The 26,005-nt window shown below is 42.5% G+C and overlaps 1 protein-coding gene across 2 annotated transcripts in view; it reads right to left on the bottom strand.

Moving 5' to 3' along the window:
- Positions 1-1,653: 1,653 nt before the first annotated feature.
- GLE1 (GLE1 RNA export mediator) overlaps positions 1,654-26,005 on the bottom strand; it is a 28,174-nt gene continuing 3,822 nt past the window's right edge. Inside the window, exons 2-18 of one of the 2 annotated variants that reach the window (XM_069474724.1) lie at positions 24,429-24,650; positions 23,143-23,253; positions 21,244-21,392; positions 20,928-20,988; positions 20,422-20,676; positions 13,394-13,625; positions 12,712-12,824; positions 12,153-12,226; positions 9,939-9,956; positions 9,165-9,169; positions 8,451-8,593; positions 8,155-8,345; positions 7,129-7,258; positions 6,154-6,258; positions 4,482-4,564; positions 3,526-3,589; positions 1,654-2,790 (exon numbers count right to left, since the gene is read on the bottom strand). In XM_069474724.1, coding sequence (XP_069330825.1) covers positions 2,722-2,790; positions 3,526-3,589; positions 4,482-4,564; positions 6,154-6,258; positions 7,129-7,258; positions 8,155-8,345; positions 8,451-8,593; positions 9,165-9,169; positions 9,939-9,956; positions 12,153-12,226; positions 12,712-12,824; positions 13,394-13,625; positions 20,422-20,676; positions 20,928-20,988; positions 21,244-21,392; positions 23,143-23,253; positions 24,429-24,650 — 2,025 coding nt within the window. In that variant the 3' untranslated portion in view covers positions 1,654-2,721. The remainder of the gene's footprint in view (positions 2,791-3,525; positions 3,590-4,481; positions 4,565-6,153; positions 6,259-7,128; positions 7,259-8,154; positions 8,346-8,450; positions 8,594-9,164; positions 9,170-9,938; positions 9,957-12,152; positions 12,227-12,711; positions 12,825-13,393; positions 13,626-20,421; positions 20,677-20,927; positions 20,989-21,243; positions 21,393-23,142; positions 23,254-24,428; positions 24,651-26,005) is intronic. The other variant, XM_069474723.1, reaches the window with a different exon arrangement.

The following is a 26,005-nucleotide window of genomic DNA, read 5'->3' as shown; positions in this document are numbered from 1 at the left end:
TCCATTAGGAATACCAGCATCAAATGACACAGGCAAGACAGCCACCCATGCCTAGAGGAAGAATGTTCAAATATTGTAAGAGGTATTTTCTATGGAGTGGTATGAATTCAAAGTAGAAGAGACTTTCCTTAAAAATCATGTTGCCTAGTGACTTATTTTGTTGCCTAGTGACTTTTTTTGTTGCCTCATGATTTTATTTTGCTTTTTTTAGTTTTGTTCTCAACTTTTTATTTTTGTAGAGACAGTGTTTCATTATATTGACCAGGCTGGTCTCGAACTCCTGGCCTCAAATAATCCTACCACCTTGGCCTCCCAGAGTGCTGGGATTAGGGGTGTGAGCTACCGTGCCAGGCCCACATTTCATTTTTGACAGAGGAATGTTCTCATACATAATCTTACATGGAACCCCAAGAGATATAGCACATAAAGCAAAAATGCTGTGACAGAGAAGATCCCAGAATTCCATTAGGGCCCCACTTAATGGCTGTGTAAAACGTGAGCTGCACAACCCTGGTAGGCACAATTTACCTCCTAGTATCATCGATTTTCATAGTTAAAAGGACAATATTCCAGCAGAGGGCAGCTGTATCTTGAAGACTTTTTTTCTTTCTTTTGAGACAGAGTCTCACTCTGTTGCCCAGGCTAGAGTGCTGTGGTGTCAGCCTAGCTCACAGCAACCTCAAACTCCTAGGCTCAAGCGATCCTCCTGCCTCAGCCTCCCGAGTAGCTGGGACTACAGGCATGCACCACCATGCTCGGCTAATTTTTTCTCTATATATTTTTAGTTGTCCATATAATTTCTATTTTTTTAGTAGAGACGGGGGTCTCGCTCTTGCTCAGGCTGGTCTTGAACTCCTGAGCTCAAACGATCCACCCGCCTCGGCCTCCCAGAGTGCTAGGATTACAGGCGCGAGCCACCACGCCTGGCCTTGAAGACTTTTTGAAATCTGCATGAAGCCTCCGTGTTGACTGGCTATAGGGCTGAGCCCCATCCACTCAACACCCCCATCCTCAAGTTGGTGCTTTCCAAACTGTTCCCTGTCACGGTACATAGCAAATCATGCCATTTGTAATGCACAGGTAAAGAGAGGAAGTGCGATGGCAACTGGGTCTGGGGAGGGTGTCTGGCAGCCCCACAGGCTAAGGAGGCCAGCACACCAAGACATGCCAGCTGGGAAGCTGTGCCCTAAGGAACTGCCAAGCGAGCACAATTGGAAAACTACGGTGACAAGTCCAATTCTTTTGTTTTGCAGGTGGGGCTACTGAGGTTCAGAGAGGGTGAATGACCTACCTAAGGCCACAAAACCTAAAAGTGAATTGAGCCCAGAACTCTTGACTCCATCCCCAATGTTCATTCCACTGTCTACTTTAAAAAAACTTTTACACGTCCATATCTCTTGCTAGATAAAATAGGGACAGTTAATGGTACATAATTCTAAATAAGGAATAACAGAAAGAGAAGCAATTTTTCCAAGGTGAAGGTCAAAAAGCAAAGAAAAGGAAGAAACACATACCACTTTATACCTAGACTGTGTACTATCATGCCCCTAATGACGTACATAGTCAAGGTACAGGACATTCATCATAATGAACCAACTAGACATCAGCTTTGGGTTTTTTAAAAATTAATCTTTATTACTTATTTTTTAGCACCATAGTCAACAATTCATAGACTGGGTCATTTCAAGCCACTTAAGAGTACCAGTAAACGCTGCCCCACAAGACATTTAGCATAGAGGAACAGATGGATGGCTGCTGCCTCGGCAGTGTAAACAAGAATGAGTCCATAAAGCAGATCTCAACTCTTTATAGTCAAACTCTGGATTTCGGCAGTGGCCTTAGGCAAATTTATCATCATTCATTACTCAGAACATATATAAAAAATTATAAAGCAGTGTTCAATATCTTCCTAACATCTTTATTTAGCCCCAACTAATTGGTTACGGATGCTCAGCTCATGTGTAATGTTGTAAGCCCCATCTCAGCCCAACTGGATTCAAACTGAAAATCAAAAAAAGGCACCTGCCCCAGTCCATGCATCTGTAGCCATGCAGGGAACAAATTCCAAATTAAGACGACAAAGAGTGTGGCTTAGGCCAACGTTATATGTGTTTCCAGTCCTAATCCCAGACACTAAGCTATCCCTGATGCCACCTGGGGCTTCACCTATGTGTTCGCAGCACATTTCCTCTGGATTTAGAATTTTCACAAGCTGAGAAGGGCAAAACAACCATAATCCAGACTAGCATAAGGGTATGGCCTCAACTACTAAATGATACTTTAGAGGGGACATTATGAGTCTTTACTTTTTCTGGGAATTCATCTGAACAGGGGTGGGGTGAACAGGTGGTGAAAATGGTGAGCTCACTGTAAGTTCAGAGCGAAATAGTTGCTGAGAGATACTAGAGACACAAGAAATAAAGGATGAGACTTGGTGCTTGGTGTTAAACACCTTTTCTCATTACTTTGCAAAAATAAGAAAGGCCAATTCCATTTACTCTATTATGTAGACCCCTTAAGGAGCTACCCAGTCTACTAAGGGACCCCCAAGACTTTATGGCCCATGAAAATCTCCTCTCCCAGTCACAAGGTATAAATATATAAAAATAAATATTGGCAAATTTCTAAATCTGACATGACTTCTCCCATACACAGCCATCTTCAGTTGCTTTATTACTGCCTCTCTGCAACACGATGGCGATGGTGGGTGATGGAGTGACATCAGGAGCGCCAGAAGGAGGATGTCAGAAAGCCCTTGGGGACAGGAATCTCCTTACGTTGCAAACATTTCTGTTAGGGAAAAATGAAGAAAACAAGAAGAGTTTCTGATAACAGTGCTTCCATCACTTAGTAGTTAAAAGAAACTTTAAGTCCTATGAAATGGTGCACAAAAAGGGAAAAGGCAGACGGATGGTTCTGTAAAAGACGACCGCTTTTGCATACATGCCGCAGAGAACAAGTAAATGGCTGCGATTATGCCTGCCCCACCCTGTCTCCCTACAGCCGGCCTCACCTTTCACCAGTGCCATTTTCCCAACTGAGCTCATGGAAGCTGAACGTCAGTAGGCTACCTTGGCACACCTACCATGGAGTTCTAAATTATTTGTCAAAATTAACCTCTTAACATTTCTTGGCACTTGGAAATAGGGAAGAGTCCAACTGAAAGTGCGGTTTGCTTTAATGGAGGCAAGCGACCACAATTACCAGTAGCCCGGACCTGAGACTGAGAAAAGAACTTTGGCCAAAATGCAAAAAATGTATTGGTGAGAGAAGATTCATTGAATATAGTTTATTCGTCTCTTAGGATTGCTTCTTCACAGGCAGTATGGAGAGTGCTACGTAGGAAGAAGATGAAATGGCAGCCCTTACGCCAAAGGTTAAAGGGAAATTAGGAACAAAAAGCAGGGTTTGGAAAAACTAAGAGGAAGAGACAGCAATTAGAGCATCTGGAGGTCCAAGACTTGTCAGACACAGACATGTTCCAGGCCAACAACTATGGGATGTGCTAGTCTAAGAGCATCTTACCTCCAAGAACTGCTTGAGGCGTATGAAGGAACCCCTCTGTCCTGCGCTTGTGATGGCTTCAATTCTACATGGAGAGAAAGAACACACATGAATCACACCTGTGACACACATCTATCTTCTGAAGATGAGTTAGGTATGTTGTTGATCTAGAGTAAGGGGGTATACATCAAATGACTCACAGAGCTGTCTTCTAAACTAAGGATGCTGTTGCTCTTCCAGGTGGTCCCAACCTTCTTTTCAAACAAGAGGATCATGGAGGGGAGAGCACTATTTTTTCCAAGGTCTTTGTGATCAAGTGGGAGGGTTTTGCTAAGGCCTTCCCCTAACTGGAAATGCCAATGCGTTGAGAGGAAGGAGAAGGGCTCATAGAGGTGAATGCTACACCAGAGTCAAGCGAAATGACTGATAAATCAGCTTCTCCAGCTGATTTAATGAGAAGATTTGAGTTCTTGGTTTAATTTATGACTACCTATAATCACCACCCCAGATTAGATTATCTGGGGGAGTTTGGGAAAGAATTATTAAAAAATGCCAGATATCTTAAAAGACCTCTCTAATTCGTGTTTTTGTTTCACCAACAATACATAACGGAGACTGTCATTAGAGTTTAAAAGCATTTACTCAAAATATCAAAGAGGAGAAGGACAGGAGTCAGAAGATGTCATACTTAATACAAGTGTTTATTTTTATTTGTTTAAATTTACTTTTGTCTTATGTTTTTTAAATTTTTTGTAGTGACGGGTCTCACTATGGTCTCAAACTCACAGGCTCAAGCGGTCCTCCTGCCTTGGCCTCCCAAGGTGCTGGGATTACAGGCATAAGCCACCGTGCCTGGCCAATACAGGTGTTTTTAACCTGAGTCAAAAACAGCATGTAATAGCACCCAGGGTATCTGACACCTGTTTCATGAGTTTTACCTACTTAATACCCTGTGGTCTGCTCAACAAGCCTGATACCTGGGGAAGTAGTCCTCTTTGATGAGAATTATCATTTTCCAGAACTGGCCCTGGTACTGCTTCATGAGGGCATTCCCACATACCTAGAGAGGGAGACAGGCACTGTCAGAGCAGAGAATGAAGATTCACACTCACAGGAGAGATCCGTAAGCACCTAGCCGTTTGCCTTTCACTCCTGTCAAAAATCTCAGCCACACTCCACTCCCGCTGCTTCATTTGACTAGCCTTAAATTTTAAAAAATAATAAAATAAAAATACTTCAGCCATGATCTACTGAACTAGCTAACAAGGGAATAAATGGAAAAATCCAACTTTCTTCTAAAGCATTTCTCTGTATATGGCAATATCTCCATTTAACTGGACTGTCAGGTCTTAATGAACTACTCTTCTTTCACTCTCCCGAATAGAAGCCTTCCTAAAGGTACGGCTTACTTCCCAAACTCAGTAAGCAGAGCATACAGAATATCACTTGTGTTTTCAAATGATGCCGGATCATTGTTCATGTATTGTCCCTTTAGCAGCTATTAAGGTGACTAGGAACTATTGGCATTATGGGCCAAACGGTCCCAGATTTGTTATGGAATATATCCCAAGCCTTTCTTCTTTAAGAAGTGTCGGCCGGGCGCGGTGGCTCACGCCTGTAATCCTAGCACTCTGGGAGGCCGAGGTGGGTGGATCGCTCGAGGTCAGGAGTTCAAGACCAGCCTGAACAAGAGTGAGACCCCGTCTCTACTAAAAAAAATAGAAAGAAATTATATGGATAACTAAAATATATATATATACAAAAAATTAGCCGGGCATGGTGGCGCATGCCTGTAGTCCCAGCTACTCGGGAGGCTGAGGCAGTAGGATCGCTTAAGCCCGGGAGTTTGAGGTTGCTGTGAGCTAGGCTGACGCCACGGCACTCACTCTAGCCCGGGCAACAAAGTGAGACTCTGTCTCAAAAAAAAAAAAAAAAAAAAAAAAAAAAAAAGAAGTGTCTCCTTTCCATAGAAACTCTTATCCTCCTACTATAATGGTGGTCCCTTATAGGGAGACAGAACTGTATAGAGCCTTCTAGATGGGGGATATACCTGACAGAAGGTGGCTAATCATATCTTCTCTCCTGGGAATTGGGAATCATAACAGTGGGATGCCAGTGCCACCTCACCAGGTGACTACTCTAAGGCTGAGTGACATAGCCCAGGACAGTTACCTTCTTCGCTGTGCACAGAGAAATAGGGAAATTTGGCCTATAGGGTAACAATGAGACAACATGCAGGAAGAGCAGTTATAAAACCATGTGGCCCCACAGAGAGACTACCTTGGTGCCTGGTGACATTCCAGGTCCTGGTTCCAGGACCTCCTGAGATTCAACTGCATATCCTACCCTTGCTTCTGGGAGTCATTTCTATATCCCTAAAACAAATTCCTCTTTTCACTTATGATAGCGTGTATAATTTCCATTCTATTTTGTAATGAAAAAACATCTACACAGAGAAGGCAAGTACAGTGCGAAGAAAAAGTGAAAGTTAGGTTTGTCTTATGGCTCGAGAAAATATTTATGACATTGGAATCTAATGCTGTTCACTGTTGGGCTCAATTTCTATATTGCTTCTCTGTTCTTGTCATCCAGGGGCCCAAGGCTGCCTCAACCACTGGCTTTCTCTTATCTGATAACTAAGTTATGTACCTCCAAGAAGTCAAAGAGGAGGGTGGCTGTAACATCTGACAGGGGCTCCATGTTTAAGATCTGTGCCAACCAGCGCCAGCCATGATTTAAGCCATGAGGATGAACCTGGGAGGAGAGAAACTTGGTCATCATTTGATCTAAACTCCCAGTGCATCATCCAGCCATCACCAAGTGGACATGAACCTCAGATCATCCAGCCCAAGCACCTGCCACAGGCCAGAAATAATACAAGCTAAACAAATTCTGCTTTTAAATGTTCCAATACATTGGTTCTCACATATTCTTTATAAGATCCCTTCAATACATGTGTGTCACCTTCAGTTTCAAGGATTCCATAGGCCAACAATTATTCTTATTGACATTTTATCTATTATTCTTGATACCATTAGCACAGAACCTGGGACAGAGCAGATGCACAAAAACTTCTCAGATTCAATCAACTTCTGTTTTTTCTCTTTAAGTCACCAAGTCCATTAACTTTTCCATCCCTCTAATCTGTATTCCTTGAGAAAAGAAGTGGGCTGGTGGGTCAAAGCCCCGAACCCCAGCTGTGGCTCTGTCACTGACAGGTGTGTGTCACTCTAGCTTTCTGAGCTCCATCTGTCAAGTAAGGTATATAATCTGCACGGCTTCTAAGGCCCCAAGTAGGCCTAAAATAACAATTTCTTGCTGACTCCTTTTCTAACCTTAATGACTGATTTATAACAGACTCTCCTTTGGTAGACTCTATTATAAAACCAGTTTTTTAAAGCGCCAGCTGAGTCAGCCATGGAACAAATGGCTCTGACAATCTAAAAAAATTTCCTAATAAACATCCACTTCTCCAAAGAATTACCTATGCAACTGCCATATACTTTACCTTGAGATTTAACTAGACAGACTCTCTGAAGGAAGGCCAGGACTTCCTGTGGGTCACACACCACTGTGAGCTCTGGCCCAGCCTCCCATCGCTGATGGTAAGCCTCTCCCACCTACCTCTTGTTGGTTTCCATATGGCCACCGGAGCTGGATGATGGCAGCATAGAGACGGATCATCCCAGACATGCGTTTTAGAAAGTTGTCCTGTTGCTCCACTTTGGAATCCTTCACTTGGTAGCCAAGCAGCCTATGTAGGAAGAAAAAGTTCACTATGACAAGGCTAAAATGAGGGTGACAAATTAGAGATTACTTTTTATGGCTAAAAGTAATAATATAATATTATTACATTTAGCATATTTTTTATTTTATTATATTTATTTTATTTTACTTTTTATTTTTTTATTGAAACAGGGTCTTGCTCTGTTGCCCAGGTTAGAATGCAGTAGTGTCACCACAGCTCACAGCAAACTCAAACTGCTGGGCTACAGCAATCCTCCTGCCTCAGCCTCTTAAGAAGCTGGGACTACAGGCTAATTTCGCTAATTTGTTTTTTTTTTTTTTTTGGTAGAGGCAGCGTTTTGCTGTTGCCCAGGCTGGTCTCAATCTCCTGGCCTCAAGTGATCCTCTCACCTCAGCCTCCCAAAGTGCTGAGATTACATGCACGAACCACCGTGCCTGGCCTAGCGTTACTATTAATACATTACTTCATATTATAAAATCTGTAGACCACTTTGTTTACAAAGCACTCACATTGATTCTCAAACATGTGCTTCTTATAAGCCCAGTGAGGCAAACTCGCAGGAGTTAATGGATATCATTACTCCCATTTACAAGTAAGGAAAGTGATGCTCAAAGAGGTTAAATGATTTGTATATTTTTCAGAGCTATTTGACAAAGTAGGGATAAACTTCCAAGACTCCTGGATTCCAAACCAATGTTCTTTCCACTAAACTATGTTGATCATTGGTACCTAAACCCACAAGTCCCAAAGGCTGTCCAGTTTGCATGAAAGACATTATATTTCTGATGGAACATCCAAGGCACATAAGAGGAGCTGTGAGAAGGAGGGAAAACAAATTTCAGTTCTATTTATATTTCATTCATCACCCTAGGGACAGTGAGTACGGAGAAAAACAACTTTACCTCTGATAGTCTTCCAAAGCCATTCCCTCCTTGAAAGCTGGATAGAAAGGAACAGAGTAAGGACACTTCTTGTGCAGATGAGCAAGAATGAGGTCCCCAACTCTGGGGTGGAGCTCCCAGATCCCAGAAGCCACAACCGCGATGGGGAACGCTGCTTCGTGGTGAGAGGCCACCTCCTCCTCGCCTTGTTTCTGGGAACACAGAGATGGGTACAATTTTATATTAATTCCCGAGAAAGGCTGAAATCTTGTGTACCAGCCTCTTCTTCCCACACCTCTGGCAACAAGGTATCTCACCACAAATTTCTCTGCCAGTTTGTACTGGACAAAGTCCAGCCCCTGTGGGGTAAGTGTGACAGATACAGCTCGCCCACCAGAGTGAACAGGTTTTCCAGAGAGCAGGCTGTGGATCTTGTCAAATATCTCCTTCAGCTTTGAACCTAGGCATGATAGACAGAAAGTTAATTAAAAGATACAACTGCAGATCAATCTCTTTTTCACCATTATAATACAAAGCGCCTATAACAATCCAGCTCTACAGCCCTGAAGAAGTTCCGAGCCTAAAAGCTAAAACACTGATGCAGAAGAATAAATGATAATCAAACACACGCATGTTGTAGTGGATGCCAAAGTATGCAAGCCATGGTACTATTGCAAAGGAATTCCTTATTTGGAAATGAACTAATTCTGAAACTGACAATAAAACAAAGAGATAAATAGTATAGAAAGAGCTGTTAAATTGTGTTACAGATCCCACGGGCTGTGGCTGATATCCCTAGAGAAGTCAGTTGCATCTCTAGGAAAAACCTTCTAAAGGATATTCCAACCTTATGATTTTCCTTCCTTCTCTGGGACCTGCCCTCCTCTGTCCCCAGGGACACAGAAGTGGGTTTCTAACAGTTATAGCTGTATGAAAGATCCTGTGTGCCACACCCCACACCAGCTACTACCAGATTAGAGGTAGCCAAGCTGAGCCAATCAGTCCACTAAGAGTCAATTCGTTGAAGAGACCGGCCCTGCAACACAGTAAAGAACAGTGGTCCCTTGCGACTGCCATGTGGACCAAAGAACAGCAATCCACAAAATAAGGATGGAGATGTACAGAGGGAAGATGAGATAAGAGAAGAAAAGAGAACTAAAGTTTCTAGCTCCCAAGTCCTTGCCCCATTCCTGCCACTGGGCTCTGTAAAATTCTCCTTTATCTTTAGGATTAATGCCTTTGTGTGTGTGTGTTTTTGTGCTTTTTGCTTTTTGCTTAAGTAGATCTGAATTACTTTCCCTTACCTACAATCAAAGTTTTAGTTAACACAGCATCTCCAGTTAAGAAATAACCTGCCAAGTTCCTAATCATTTCAAGAAACGTCACAAAAGTCTCAGAAATATCCTCCCCAACAGTGACTCTGTTCCAGGGAGGAAAAAAAAAGCCAACCATATTTCCCAGGAAGAAAAGCAGGAGGGAACCAAGAATCAAATAATGAGACACCATAGAAAGCACAGGCCTAATAACCCCCAAACTTACCGTACATTTCCATACAAATTTACTCAGCTCATATTCCTACTAAGTCACACTCTGCTACTTTACTGACAGTTTCTAAGGAACCCACTGGCTGAGCTCCCCACCCAGCCCCTCTCCCAAGTACTAACAAGGCCCAACCCTGCTTAGCTTCTGGGATCAGACGAGATCGGGTACGTTCAGGGTGGTATGGCTGTAGACCACCCAGCCCCTCTCTACACCTCTCCAGTTAGCTCCTATCCCTGTGCCTGCTGTGGCCTCCTAGAAGCCACATCAGCACCACATCCTTACTGAAATTGTCCTCCAAATCTTACCGTTCATGGACAGCCATCTTTCTTACAGAGACAGGAGTTGGGTCATCTTTCTCTCTCATTCGTTTGGGATTTACTGAGCACAAACTCCAGAGCTGCTCCGTGTCTGGCTGGACTATAAGCTCTTAAAGGTTCACAGTCATGATGGAGATGCAGGCACAAAGTCAAGGAAGATGTAGAAAAAAGAAAAACAGCAAAACTGGACAGGAATCAGATGTGGAGAATGAAAAAGACGAAGCAGTGATGAAGAGGACTCCCAGGTTTCCAGCTAAAGTGACTGAGTAGATGATGGTGATACTAATTACTTACAGGAAAAACAGGAGAAAAAAGAGGCCGAAGGCAGACGATGAGTTCAGATTTGAACATACTAAACTTAAGGTAGCTGAGAGACATCTAGGCAGAGATGTCCCTCAGGTAGCTGGAGCTACAGATCTGAAGCTCAGAGGAAAGGAATGACCCAGAGAGATTCAGGAGTCACAGGCACACAGGCAATGTCTGAAGCCATCGGGGACACAGAACAAGAACTGAGGGCAGGAGCAGATCCCTAGGAAACACCTCTGAGGGCCAGGTAGGAAACTGAGGAAGGCACAATGGAGAGAGAGAAAGAGAGGCAGCAGAACCCGGACAGTAACGCTGCCATGGAAGCCGAAGGAGTAGCTTCCCAGAGGAGGGGCTCAACACTGCCAAATGGAAACGTGAGGAAGATCAGAAAACACCTAGAAGACAGAGGATGTGACTGAAGCATGTTTAAAGGCTGAGGGAAAGGAGCCTGTAAAAGGGAAAGGGAGTAATCTCGGAAACAGGAAAGAAAGGGGACAGTGAGACAAAGGTGGGCGGGAGCCTGAGTGGGCAGGGGCAGGGCAGAGGTGAAGGGTAAGCCCAGCAGGAAGGATGCCTCCTCCCAGGACACAGGAGACGGAGGTAAATGCAGCTGTGGCGCAGTGGAAGGGGCAGCAGCTAGGAGCCCACGCTGGACGTCCCCATTTTCTGATGAAGGAGGAAGCGAAGCTGTCTGCAGTCACCCGAGGGAAAGGGCTGAGGGTAAGCTGGAGACCAGTGACAGGTAGGATGGCTGTCCAGTCCACCTCTTCCCCTTGCTGTTGCTATCGACGGATACGGCACTTTCAATTCCACAAAGTGACATGTTTATTTATTTATACCTTGCCCTGTTCCAGAAAGAATTTCAGGCAGCAAAGTGCTATGTAAGTTCTGTCATATTGCCTCTTAAGGGCAGGAACTGCAACATTTAGCCAACGACAAGTGAACCAGGAGAATGGGACCCATGATGAGTCAGAGGAACTTTCCAGTTGTACACATTCCCCAGCCACTTAGCAGCTCAGTCTGTAATCTGGAGGCTTCCACATCTGGAGCTCTATAAAATGACCCTCTGGCTGGGCGCAGTGGCTCACGCCTGTAATCTTAGCACTCTGGGAAACCGAGGTGGGAGGATTGCTTGAGGTCAGGAGTTCGAGACCAGCCTGAGCAAGAGTGAGACCCCGTCTCTACTAAAAATAGAAAGAAATTAACCAGACAACTAAAAATAGAAAAAATTAGCCAGGTGTGGTGGCACACGCCTGTAGTCCCAGCTACTTGGGAGGCTGAGTCAGAAGGAGTGCTTGAGCCCAGGAGTTTGAGGTTGCTGTGAGCTAGGCTGACGCCACAGCACTCTAGCCGGGGCAACAGAGTGAGACTCTTGTCTCAAAAAAAAAAAAAAAAAAGAAAGAAATGAACCTCTGGTTGTAAAGAAGGGTTTTTTCCCTGCCTAGGTCTCATTGTCCAAATTTCAGTCTCTGGTGAGAAAAGAACAAGTCCTTAAGTATTAACAAGGCAAGATTAGAGTTTGGAAAAGCTAATGTAGTAAGACAAAAGCAAAGTTTGCAAGTCACTGCCTAGATTCCCTTAGTGATACTCTCAGTTAAGAGCCATCCTCAATAATTTGCCATTAATGAGTCAACAAACATATGATGATTACTTTCCATGTGTTGAAGAGGAAACAGGAGAGAAAAACAGGATGTATATAACTTATATATACCTGATCCAGTGTCAACATCTGTTTGAGCATACTCTTTTTACAGGAATCTTACACAGGAACCGTTTACAGGAACTGTACAGATAAATAGATTTGGAGGCAAATAATACAATGAAGTGAAAGGCCATATTCTTAACTCCTCTGACCAACCTGCAATGGTGGAGATTTGGCTCACTGGGATAGTGGCAGCCTTCTGGAGGTCCATCTTTATCTTTTTGGCCTGCCAGAGAAGAACAGTGAGAAGGCAGATAGTGTTTTCTTTTTTTTTTTTTTTTTTGAGACAGAGTCTCGCTTTGTTGCCTGGGCTAGAGTGAGTGCCGTGGCGTCAGTCTAGCTCACAGCAACCTCAAACTCCTGGGCTTAAGCAATCCTACTGCCTCAGCCTCCCGAGTAGCTGGGACTATAGGCATGCACCACCATGCCCGGCTAATTTTGTCTATATATATTTTAGTTGGCCAGATAATTTCTTTCTATTTTTAGTAGAGACGGGGTCTCGCTCTTGCTCAGGCTGGTCTCGAACTCCTGACTTTGAGCGATCCACCCGCCTCAGCCTCCCAGAGTGCTAGGATTACAGGCGTGAGCCACCACGCCCGGCCGGCAGACAGTGTTTTGAAGAGCTCAGTAGATGCTGCGGTGGGCCATGAGGCTGTCATTCTCTGAGCACCATCAGGCCCAGAGAATCCCCACCATACACCCTGCCCATACCTGACTGTCTTTGCTGTTGGTGAGGCCCTCAAAGGCCAACACACACTGCGTGGCAGCGTCCTGCAGCTGCTGGTACCACTGCATTGTACTGTCTTGTACCTTCACCTGGAGGTCTGAAGAATAAAAGAGAGGCTTTAATAATAGCTAGTATTTACTGAACATGTAATATGAGCCAGGTACTCTTCTAATCACTTTATTTATATATTAACTGCTTTAATTGTCATAATAACCATGAAGTAGATACTATTATCTCCATTTTATACATAAGGAAAAAGACACGGAAAATTAAGTGATTTGCTATGGTCACATTGCTATTAAGCAGAAAAACTAGATTCCCACTGATCTGCCTCCAGGGCTGGCATTCTCAAACACTTTGCTATGATTTTCGTATGTACTAAAATATGTATGTAATACTAAACAAACATCTATCTGTATATATTTATTTAAAATGCTCAGCAGCAGCAATATTTGTAATAATATATTTACTACAATTCTGGAGACTTTCCCGTCCTCATGCAAAGTGTTAGAACCTGAAATCAGGCTCCACATCAGTCAAAAATGAATGTAAAAGTTCGGGCTAACTGTCCTATAGCTTAACACAATAGTCAGAACACACTCTTGTTTCTTTTCACATTCAGAAACTTATGCCCAGTTAAAGGACCATATCTACACCAAAACCTACCTTCATTCTGTTTCCCTCCTGGGCCCTGGCTGGGAGCTGGGGACGCTTTGCGAGCCTCCGGTCCCTGCTGCATCTGTGACTCTTGCAGCTTTACCTGGGCCTCCTCTTCATCCTGCCGCTTCTTGTCTTCACAGGCTCTGGTGATCTGCTGCCCCAAGTTTGTAAGAAGGTCCCGCATTTCTTGCAGAGCTCGCTCAGCCTCAGCTTGGTTCTCTGCTGTAGGATAGCCACTCTGTTGGAGTGACAGAAATGGCGCTTAGTGGTCATACCAGAGGTACCCTTGTAGGGCTAAATCATACCCCACACAAGTCCATAAATGTCTAGAATTGGAACTGTTGCAAAAAAGGAGTACCCACATTGAACATGTTGATACTGCTCTCCCGTTCTCTGAAAGGTAATACCAATTCACTACCATATTCCCAGTTCCTAAGTATACATTTTTATGCCCTCACCAATGGCCAGAGTAATTTTTTAAAGTTTGTGACAATATGCTAGATGAAAATGATACTGTTTTAATTTGCACTGCATACACTAATGTTGATTTTGAACTTATTTTCATATTTATTGGATAATGTATTTCTGCTTTAAGCTGCTTGTCCTGTCCTCTGCTCATTTTTTCCATTAGTGGGATGGAGGGAGAAGAAAGTGAGAGTGATTCATTTATCTTTTTTCTTTTCTTTCTTTTTTTTTTTTTTGAGACAGAGTCTCGCTTTGTTGCCCGGGCTAGAGTGAGTGCCGTGGCATCAGCCTAGCTCACAGCAACCTCAAACTCCTGGGCTTAAGCGATCCTACTGCCTCAGCCTCCCGAGTAGCTGGGACTACAGGCATGTGCCACCATGCCCGGTTAATTTTTTCTATATATATTTTAGTTGGCCAGATAATTTCTTTCTATTTTTAGTAGAGACGGGGGTCTCGCTCTTGCTCAGGCTGGTCTCGAACTCCTGACCTTGAGCGATCCACCTGCCTCGGCCTCCCAGAGTGCTAGGATTACAGGCGTGAGCCACCGCGCCTGGCCTTTTCTTTTCTTTTTGAGACAGGGTCTCACTCTGTTTCCCGGGCTAGAGTGCAGTGGCATTATCATAGCTCACAGCAACCTCAAAACTCCTGGGCTCAAGTGATTCTTCTGCTTCAGCCTCCTGAGTAGCTGGGACTACAGGTGTGTGCCATGACGCCCGGCCAATTTTTCTGATTTTTGTAGGGATGGGGTCTCGCTCTTGCTCAGGCTGGTCTTGAACTCCTGAGCTCAAGCAATCTTCCCACATTGCCCTTCATTTATCTTTTTTCCTGTAAATTACAAGAGCTCTTATTTGTATGAAGGGCATTAAAATTTGGTCTGCTGTATATGTTACAAACACGTTGTCTCATTTGTAATGTGCCTTTAACCTGTATGTACTCATATCTACCCATCTTTTCCTTGATGACTTCTGCTGTTACTGGTTTGCCAACACAGGGCTGCGATACCTTCATATAATACAAATGTTTACTTATTTTTTTCCACTGAACTTAATGATCTCTACTATCTTTTTACATTTATATATCCAAGAAATATAGAAATGACAGTATGGTACAAATGTCATCTTTATTTTTATTGTTAGTTCTCTTTCTAAATAATCCATCTATTCCCCACTGATTTGAAATGATACCTTTATAATACATGAATTACCTACAAAAAATTTGTCTCTTCTGGGTTTGCTATTCTGTATCACTAATTTTTCTGTCTGTTTCTATGCAAAAACAAATTGCTTTAACTGTAATGTTCAGAAATGTCTTTATATTTGATGATGCAAGTCCCCCATCACTAGTCCTTTTTTAAATGGTCCAACATATTTTTGTTAAAATTTTACTAAATTTATTGATTTGAGCAAATTTGACAGCTTACTTTCTTGAGGTTTCAGGAACATGGTAAATTCTTCCAATTATTTATTTAGTTAGTTGGTTAGTTTCTTTGTTTTTAGCCTGAGAAGTTGAGCCATTTCCAATTATTTAAGTCTCATTCATAAATCCAACAGAGCTTTGCACTTTTTGTTATGTAAACCATATCCATTTTGTGGTACTTTATTTCTAGGCATTTTATATTTCATTATATTTGTAGTACTTTTTGCCAGAATATTTTCAACTTTAGCTACATTATTAAAAAAACTCATTAACAGTTTCATTAAAAAATATGTTTCCAGCTTTTTCTCTTAGCTTTTGAGGTAAATAGTTGTATTGTCATTGAATAACAGTAATTACATTTGTTCGTTTAAATATTTAGACTTCATTTGCTTTTCTTGACTTATATTGTCTAAAATTTCTATGAAAACATTGAACAGCAGCAATGTGGTATATTTTTCTTTCTTTCCCAACTTTCATGACATATCTGAAATGTAGTCTTAGGTAGATACATATTTTTTATTATGTTAATGAAGAATACATTTTTATTCTTAGTTTACTATAAGTTTTTTCTTTTAATATCAGGATTGTGGAATTCTAACATATGTTTTTATAACACCTGATGAGATAAACTTAGGATTTTGATCCCTTAAACTATTAGTGAAATGAATTTCATGAATAGATTTTGTAACACTTGCGCCAGCTTTACACTATTCTTACAATTTTAACACCTCTTTGGTTATAGTGCATTATTCTTTTAAGGTATTGATAAATTTGTTTTCCTAATCTTTTATTTAGAACTTCTCATAAATGAGATTGCACATAGGACTGACATGTAAACTTCTTTTAGCATGCTATTTTGTCAGAGTTTGATTACCAGGATTATAAAATGAACAGAGAAGCTCTGCATCATTTTCTATGCTCTCTCCTATAAACATGTTTGATAGCTTTGTCTATTAAATGACTGAGATACTACATTTTAAACCAACTTGTCCAAGGTAATAAAAGAATAAAGAAAAAGAAATCTCCGCCGGGCGCGGTGGCTCACGCCTGTAATCCTAGCACTCTGGGAGGCCGAGGCGGGTGGATCGCTCAAGGTCAGGAGTTCGAGACCAGCCTGAGCAAGAGCGAGACCCCGTCTCTACTAAAAATAGAAAGAAATTATATGGACAACTAAAATATATATAGAAAAAATTAGCCGGGCATGGTGGCGCGTGCCTGTAGTCCCAGCTACTCGGGAGGCTGAGGCAGTAGGATCGCTTGAGCCCAGGAGTTTGAGGTTGCTGTGAGCTAGGCTGACGCCATGGCACTCACTCTAGCCCGGGCAACAAAGTGAGACTCTGTCTCAAAAAAAAAAAAGAAAAAGAAAAAGAAATCTCACTGAGGCGCCAAGGCAGGAGGACCATTTGAGGCCAGGAGTTTGAGACCAGACTGAGCAACATAGTGAGATCTCTTTGCTACAAAAAAGTATTAATAGGCCGGGCACGGTGGCTCACGCCTGTAATCCCAACACTCTAGGAGTCCGAGGTGGGTGGATCGTTTGAGCTTAGGAGTTGGAGACCAGCCTGAGCAAGAGCGAGACCCCGTCTCTACTAAAAATAGAAAGAAATTAGCCAAACAACTAAAGATATATAGAAAAAAATTAGCCGGGCATGGTGTCACATGCCTGCAGTCCCAGATACTTGGGAGGCTGGGACAGGAGGATCGCTTGAGCCCAGGAGTTTGAGGTTGCTGTGAGTTAGGCTGACGCCACAGCACTCTAGCCTGGGCAACAGATAAGATTCTGTCTCAGAAAAAAAAAAAGTATTAATAGAAAAATTAACTGGGCATGGTGGCACACATTTATTTGTAGTTCCAGCTACTTGGGAGGCTGAGGCAGGAGAATCACTTGAACCCATAAGTTTGAGGCTGTAGTGAGCTATGATGACATCCTTGAACTCTAGCCCAGGCAACACAGCAAGACCTTGTCATAAAAAAAAAAAAAAAAAAAAAAAAAAAAAAAAAATACTACTTTAGGGAACTACCTATTGTTAATAGTTCATGATTAGCTTTCTCCTTTAAATATTAAAGTTATAAAGCTACATTAGTTACAATAAGAATCATCCTGGTATAAGAAAAAAAACACATTTACCCTTCCAATAGTGCAAATTAAAAAATAAATAAATAAATAAAACACAATCAAGGAAACGAAAGTGTACAGAGAATGGGCTTCTAGGATAGTATTTAGTGTGATAAAAGGTACATACAAATCAGGAAGGACAAGCAGTGGTAAAACAGTATAAACATTTGTTAAAATAAAGATCTTTATCCCCCACCAAACATCAAATAAATTTGAGATGGATTAAATGAGGGCAAAAACCCCGTAACTTCTTTTTTTTTTTTTTTTTTTTTTTTTTGAGACAGAGTCTCACTCTGTTGCCCAGGCTAGAGTGCCGTGGCGTCAAGCTCACAGGAACCTCAAACTCCTGGGCTTAAGCAATCCTTCTGCCTCAGCCTCCCGAGTAGCTGGGACTACAGGCATGCGCCACCAAGCCCAGCTAATTTTTCTATATATATTTTTAGCTGTCCATATAATTTCTTTCTATTTTTAGTAGAGACGGGGTCTCACTCTTGTTCAGGCTGGTCTCGATCTCCTGAGCTCAAACAATCCACCCGCCTCGGCCTCCCAGAGTGCTAGGATTACAGGCATGAGCCACCACGCCCAGCCAACTTCTTTACATTAGAAATGTCAGAAACCATAGTTGTACTATGTACATCATGCAGTTATATAAAGAAATAAGGAACACCTACACGTTGCTAAGCAGTGATCTCCAGGTTATACTGCCAAGTACAACAAAGCGAGGCACAGAACAGTGCATATGCTAAGCTATCTTTTATATCAGGAGATATATATGCAATCCCCCCCCACACACACACATTTGCTTTTGTTTTCAAAGAATGGACACAAGACCCAAAAGCTAATAGAAATAGTCCCTTACAGAAAGGACAAGAATACAGTGGAAGCCGGGCGCGGTGGCTCACGCCTGTAATCCTAGCACTCTGGGAGGCCGAGGCGGGTGGATCCCTCAAGGTCAGGAGTTCGAGACCAGCCTGAGCAAGAGTGAGACCCCGTCTCTACTAAAAATAGAAAGAAATTATCTGGCCAACTAAAAATATATATAGAAAAAATTAGCCGGGCATGGTGGCGCATACCTGTAGTCCCAGTTGCTTGGGAGGCTGAGGCAGGAGGATCGCTTAAGCCCAGGAGTTTGAGGTTGCTGTGAGCTAGGCTGATGCCATGGGACTCACTCTAGCCCAGGCAACAGAGCGAGACTCTGTCTCAAAAAAAAAAAAAAAAAAAGAATACGGTGGAGACAAAAGAGAAGGAAGCTAGACTTCTCTAAATATACCTTGTTTTGTAGTTCTGACTTTAGGACCATGTAAATGTTTTATATAATTATAAAACAAAATTAAATCCAGTTGAAAAAAATTCTTAAAAAATCAAAAGGAAAATAAAACAAATGAACCCCACCATTTGTCAACCTGGTAGCTTACAAAGAGAATTAATTCAAGTGAAATGAAATAGTAATTTTTTTTTAAGACAGAGGGTCTGTTCTGTTGCCCAGGCTGGAGTGCAGTGGCACGATCATAGCTCATTGTAACTTTGAACTCCTGGGCTAAAGTGATCCTCCCGCTTTAGCGTCCTGAGTAGCTGAGACTACAGGCAAGTGCCACTGAGTCCAGCTTAAATTTTTAAAAACACATAATCTCTAATAGAAATAGAAACTAAGAACAAGAACATACAATCCATGAAATAAATATAATAGACTAGAAAACATAAAATTCAAGAAGTGCAAATGATAACAAAAAAATTGCTGAATGAGCAAAGACAATAGGAATTTACAATATCCAATACTGTCAAGTACACAGTGTAAATGGCAACAGACACTGCCAATAAAGGGTGAATTGGTACAACTTTTGGATGTGAACCAAGAACCTAAAAATTCTTTGATCCTGTTCATCAAATATTTAATGAATGCCTACTATATGTCAAGGCCATACAGTACTTACAGCGATCTTTGTTTTTTGTTTTTTTTTTTTTTGAGATAGTCTCGCTCTGTTACCAGGGCTAGAATGCCATGGAGTCAGCCTAGCTCACAACCACCTCAAACTCCTGGGCTCAACTTATCCTCCTGCCTCAGGCTCCTGAGTAGCTGGGACTACAGGCATGCACCACCATGCCCGGCTATTTTTCTATTTTTAGTTTGCCAGCTAATTTATTTCTATTTATAGTAGAGACGGGGTCCCGCTCTTGCTCAAGCTGGTCTTGAACTCCTGACCTCAAGCGATCCTCCCACCTCGGCCTCCTAGAGTGCTAGGATTATAGGTATGAGCCACTGCACCCAGCCTAGTACTTAACAGCTATTAACACTGTCTTAAAAACATGAAAATGTCTTTAATGATTATAGTAATTACATGTTCAAAATACAATGTTGGGGCTGGGTACAGTGGCTGATGTCTATAATCCTAGCACTCTGGAAGGCCAAGGTGAGAAGATTGCTTGAGCTCAGGAGTTTGAGACCAACTTGAGAAAGAGCAAGACTCCGTCTCTACTAAAAATAGATAAATCAGCCGGGCACTGTAGCACGCATCTGTAGTCCCAGCTACTCAGGAGGCTGAGGCAGGAGGTTCGCTTGAGCCCAGGAGTTTGAGGCTACAGTGAGCTACGATCGTGCCACTGTACCCTATTCTGGGTGAGACCCAGGACAAAGTGAGACCCCCCCACCTCTAAAAAAAAAATAAAATAAAAAGAATTTTGCAATCATATTTTTTTTAACCTAAGATATAAAATGCTGTATCTACATGAGTGCAATTTGGGATGGGAATAAAACATACAGACACAGACACCCCCCATCAATACCCTGTAAGAAAAGAAACACGCTAAAATGGTAACAGTGGTTACCTCTATGTACGGAGATGACAAGTAATATTTGGTATTTCCTCCAACAAGCAGGCATTACTTTTATTTTTCCTTTTCCTTCCTCCTCACACTTTATTGAGCTTCCATTATTCATGGGAGAGGGGGCAGGCATTACTTTTAAATCAGAAAACAATTTTTCTCTTAAGGTTCTCCACTTCAAAAACAGAAAACAGAGTCATTCAGAAGCCCCCCTCACCTCTGAAGTGGCCCGAATGATCCCCGAGATGAGGCTGCACAACTGGTTGCCTCGGGTGCGGGAGGCTGCCAGGTCGATCTGCAGCAGGTCCCTGTGCTGCTCAGAGGCGTCCAGCTGCTGGCTAAGCTGCAGCACCTCCTCCTGCAGGGCGTAGAGGCTGCGCAGGCGGCCCTGGCCTTCTTCCCGCCGCAGCCGCTCCTGCTCCGCTTGCTTCAGGCGCTGCTGCTCGGCCTCTCGCAGCTTCAGATTGAGAATCTACAGAAAGTGAGTTCGAGTCACCTCTCCCTAAGGGGTCCTGGGCTTTCTCTTTCTACAATCCTCAAGTCCTAGATGGGCTACCTATTTTCACAGATGGGCTCTGAGCAGGAAAAGGACTTCCCAAGGTCAGTTACACAGAGGCAGGGTGGGGGCCAGGTGCTCCATGGTGATGGTTTGCCAGAACCTGACTCCTCAGGCAGGTTACAGACAGACACCAAACCCCCACACTGATTCTCCCAGGCTCTGACCTTTGCTCGGTGACGATGCTCAGCTTTTAGCTTTTCTTGGTGCCCCAAGGCTTCTCTGGAGCTGAATGAAAAATGGCAGGGAGGAACAGTGAGGGATGCTTCCTGTCTTACCTCTCCCAAAAGCCTCCCTCTTTGTGTTACTTTGGTCATCTTTCCAAGGTTGATCATTTTTTCCAGGTTATAAGCCTATCTGCCTATTTTATTTTCATATTTACGGACTCGGAAGAAGTTCAACATTTTCCCCTTGGGATTCCCCTTGGGAAAGAGTGCCAGTTGACCACACTGACAGTCCCAATCATAATTCAGGGAGACTCACCTCTTCTCCATCACCTCCCGCAGGTCCTGGAATTCTTTATGCTGTTTCAGTTCCTTCCGTTCATCAAACCGCTTCAGCTGTTCAGATGCCATCTCCGAGAGGGCCCGCACCTTCTTCTCCTGCTCCTCCTGCCATTGCCGCAGGCCGTCCTGGAAACGATCAGCACCTGCTCTCAGCAGCACCATCACCATCGACATTTTGCTCCTTTACCCCAGGAGGCTACCCTCCCATTGGTCCTCCGCACCATCAGGGACACTCCAGGGCATGGAATCATCTGTTTACTTCTCACAACCTTTGCAGAAGTGCCCTCTCTCCTTTGGGTTCATCGTTAAACTCAGCTCTTTTAGAAAGCTCTTCCAATTTGCCCCACATGGTTTATGTCACACCAGGGACTCTCGGGAATGTATTATCCAACAGCCATGCCCTTTTAAGCTTCCATCCTGTGTATTCTTTTTTTTTTTTTTTTTTTTGAGACAGAGTCTCACTCTGTTGCCCAGGCTAGAGTGCTGTGGCATCAGCCTAGCTCACAGCAACCTCAAACACCTGGGCTAAAGTGATCCTCCTGCCTCAGCCTCCTGAGTACCTGGGACTACAAGCATGCACCACCATGCCCGGCTAATTTTTTCTACGTATATTTTTAGTTGTCCAGCTAGTTTCTTTCTATTTTTAGTAGAGATGGGGTCTCGCTCTTGCTCAGGCTGGTCTCAAACTTCTAAACTCAAACGATCCGCCCACCTCGGCCTCTCAGAGTGCTAGGATTACAGGCGTGAGCCACCGCACCTGGCCCTGTTATTTTATTTTATTTTATTTATTTTTTTGGGAGACAGAGTCTCACTCTGTTGCCCGGGCTAGAGTGAGTGCAGTGGTGTCAGCCTAGCTCACAGCAACCTCAAACTCTTGGGCTCAAGCGATCCTCTTGCCCCAGCCTCCCAAGTAGCTGGGACTATAGGCATGCGCCACCATGCCCGGCTAATTTTTCTATATATATTTTTAGCTGTCCATATAATCTCTATTTTTTTTAGTAGAGACGGGGTCTCGCTCTTGCTCAGGCTGGTCTCGAACTCCTGAGCTCAATCGATCCGCCCGCCTTGGCCTCCCAGAGTGCTAGGATTACAGGCGTGAGCCACTGTGCCCAGCCTTGTTATTTTATTTTAAAACTTATTTTAAAGCTTCTAGTGTAAGGCCACTCAGATATTCAGAACTTATCCATTTCTCACCATCTCCATTGCTACCACCCTCATCTAAGCAACCACCATCATTCACCCAGATTACAATAGTCTAACTATATTTTACTTATTTCTCTTGTTTACTTATGTCTCTCCCCACCAGAATATAAGATATATGAAAGCATGGGTTCATGTCTACTTTGTTCACTGTTTTATCTAGACCTAGACCAGCATCTGGCACATAGGTTCTCAATAAATATTTGCTGACTCAATTATTAAATGAATCAATAAAGATACCAGAAGACTTTTGTTTTATAAATTTCTATATGCTAAAAAATTTTTTACAAAATCATGCATTAGTTTCTAATTAACAAAGTAATAAAGTCAAATAAATTAATTAAAATAGTGCTTTCTTTCCCCCAAGAGGCCGTTAAGGTCTCATCTTCTCAGTATACGCTTATTTGACAACCCCAGACCATTTTCAAATTTTGGAGCAGTAAATGGAAGCCCGGAAAGCCTAAGTGATTTTCCTAAAATCACATGTAAAATAGAAGAGTGAGGATTTGAAAGCAGATTTGACTTCACTCTTGACCTCTACATTATACCTCCTCCCCAAATGAACAGTGAGTGGGAAGGAAGAGTGGTGTACAGAGGGCGTTGCTAAGCCCTGGGGAACTGCAGTTCAGTGTGGCTCCCTAGGGCCAAGCCTGCCTTATTTCACAGGTTCACCTACCGTTCCTTTCATTCTGTGTACCAGTTCGTACATTCGGATGCAGCCTTCCACTTCGATCCCCCGGGAAGACTGAAGTACCATAGATTCTGTATGTGGGGACTCTTGTTTGTCCTACATGGACAGAAGATGAAAAAGGAATTAAGCTTTTCACATGGTAAAGTTGGTGTTAATTCTTCTAGACAAAGATCGCACTGCAACTTATGAACAACCATCAATGACAATAAAAAATTAAAAGAAAAAAAACAAAAAAACAAGCTAAGCCAAAAACAGGGCATTTTGGGGTGGCCTCTGGTCCCTTTGGATTCCCATTTGTCTGATAAGCCTGACATTTTGTGTTGAAAATTCTCTATATTGTCTGTGTTTGTTATTTGTGAGTTTTGTTACAACATTAAAAAAGGTCCATCTAAAAAGTCCCTTGGAAAAAATTCTGGCTGAATGGTCAACTTATAGCTGTGAACCTATGTCTAAGAAAAATGGTTTTATTGTAACTCAATATATGTGCTAGAGTGTGAGAAAAAGTGGCTGTTAAAAAACTTTAAATTATTAGAAAAAAAAGTAGAGCTAGGAATAAAAACTCATACAGAACCAATCATAAGATATGTAAACTTTAAGAGCAGGTATACATTTTACTCTAAGCCTTTTTCCAGCAGCCAACACAAAAAGGGAGACCTTATCAGTTAAACAGAAGCAATATTCATGAGGAAAAACAATCCAATTGCTGATAAAATTAATTTTTTATATATATATATATTTTTTTTTTTTTTTTTTTTGAGACAGAGTCTCACTCTATTGCCTGAGCTAGAGTGCTGTGGCGTCAGCCTAGCTCACAGCAACCTCAAAGTCCTGGGCTCAAGCATTCCTTCTGTCTTGGCCTCCCGAGTAGCTGTGACTACAGGCATGTACCACCATGCCCGGCTAATTTTTTCTATATATATTTTTAGCTGTCCAGATCATTTCTTTGTATTTTTAGTAGAGATGGGGTCTCACTCTTGCCCAGGCTGGTCTCGAACTCCTGACCTCGAGCGATCCTCCCGTCTCGGCCTCCTAGAGTGCTAGGATTACAGGCGTGAGCCACCGCGCCCGGCCTATATTATTCTTGGTACTAAGAATAGAGGGGAATTTCTCCTTCTGGGTCTTCATCAAAAGAACAATGAACGATGCAGTAAACAGCTGCAATAAGAAGCAGTCATTATTTTCTCCAGTGTATGGTCACTGTCACACGACAATATTAAACACTTCAACTTTGCAGCAACCATAGCTTTTATCTTGAACTGATTAAAACCCACCTTGGTTCTATTCGGTGTTGCAGGGGAGGCTGGCAGGAAAGCAGAGTTTCTGACAGGAGATTTGGGAACACATGAGGGTTGGTCTAGGGCTGAAGTGTACCTCGGGGATGGTGAGGTCTCAGAGGGTGCTGGGTTCTCCTGTGTATGGGGTAGGACGTGATCTACCACCCATCCAGAGTAAGAAGATAGCTTGGGAAGAGTCATACATTCTTCTAAAACATCCTAAAGAAAAGAAAAGGGTTAAATCCAACTTGCATATCAACTGATCTACGCATAATCTACCACATGCCTTACTGAACATCTAATAAGGCCTAAATAATAAATACCAAAGACCCAATACCAAAGTAATTGTGTTAATATTAGCAGTCAGAGATGAAAACAAAATACAGTGTTTTCTTGATAACGACCCTGTTTTCCTTCAAAAGAAAATCAGACTAAACAACCCTAATTACAGAAAAAGGAACAATACACAAAGATTGTCATTAAAACATATTTGAAAGCAACCTAAAACATTGGAATAAATTAGAATACAAGAGGAATTTCAAAGGAAACGATTATATACACAATCAGTGGATTAGTCATTTAAAAATACAGTCATCCCTCATTTGACAACGGGCATACATTCTGAGAAATGCATTGTTAGGCAATTTCACCACTGTGCAAACATTATAGAATGTACTTTAACAATCCTAGATGTTATATATATTTTTATTTATATATATTTTTCCATATGGAAAACAGAATGTCCTAGCACCATTATTGAATATCAGTCATTTCCCTGACTTGACCTGCAATGCCACTATCAAGTGCCATATATCAAGTTTCTACATATGCTCCATTATCTTATGGGACCACTGTGGTATATGTGGTCCTATATACATCGTTGACTGACCAAAATGTCATTTGGTGGCTTATGACTGCACTGATCGTGAATCCTATGTAATAACATAATTGACATTCAATTTTTAGTGAAAAAACTAGAGTATAAATACGATTACAAGTATGTAAAATAAAAACAAATGCCACCACACTAGAAAACATGAAGGAGGCCGGGCGCGGTGGCTCACGCCTGTAATCCTAGCACTCTGGGAGGCCAAGGTGGGCGGATCGTTTGAGCTCAGGAGTTCGAGACGAGCCTGAGCAAGAGCGAGACCCCATCTCTACTAAAAATAGAAAGAAATTATATGGACAGCTAAAAATATATATAGAAAAAATTAGCCGGGCATGGTGGTGCATGCCTGTAGTCCCAGCTACTCGGGAGGCTGAGACAGGAGGATCGCTTGAGCTCAGGAGTTTGAGGTTGCTGTGAGCTAGGCTGACGCCACGGCACTCACTCTAGCCTGGGCAACAGAGTGAGACTCTGTCTCAAAAAAAAAAAATAAAAATAAATAAATAAAAAATAAATAAAAAGAAAACAAAAAAAAGAAAACATGAAGGAAACATATCAGAAGTTATGGTTGAGTAATAAGTGGCATATTTCTCCTTGTTCTAATTTTCTGCATTTCTTAGTTTAATGGACATACAATTTTTAAAATGAAAATATGGGCCGGGCGCAGTGGCTCACGCCTGTAATCCTA

Source organism: Eulemur rufifrons, chromosome 7 (genome assembly GCF_041146395.1).
Source record: "Eulemur rufifrons isolate Redbay chromosome 7, OSU_ERuf_1, whole genome shotgun sequence".
Lineage (NCBI taxonomy): Eukaryota > Metazoa > Chordata > Mammalia > Primates > Lemuridae > Eulemur > Eulemur rufifrons.
The sequence above is the reverse complement of the archived record's forward strand: the minus strand, read 5'-3'. Positions and strand labels throughout refer to the sequence as shown.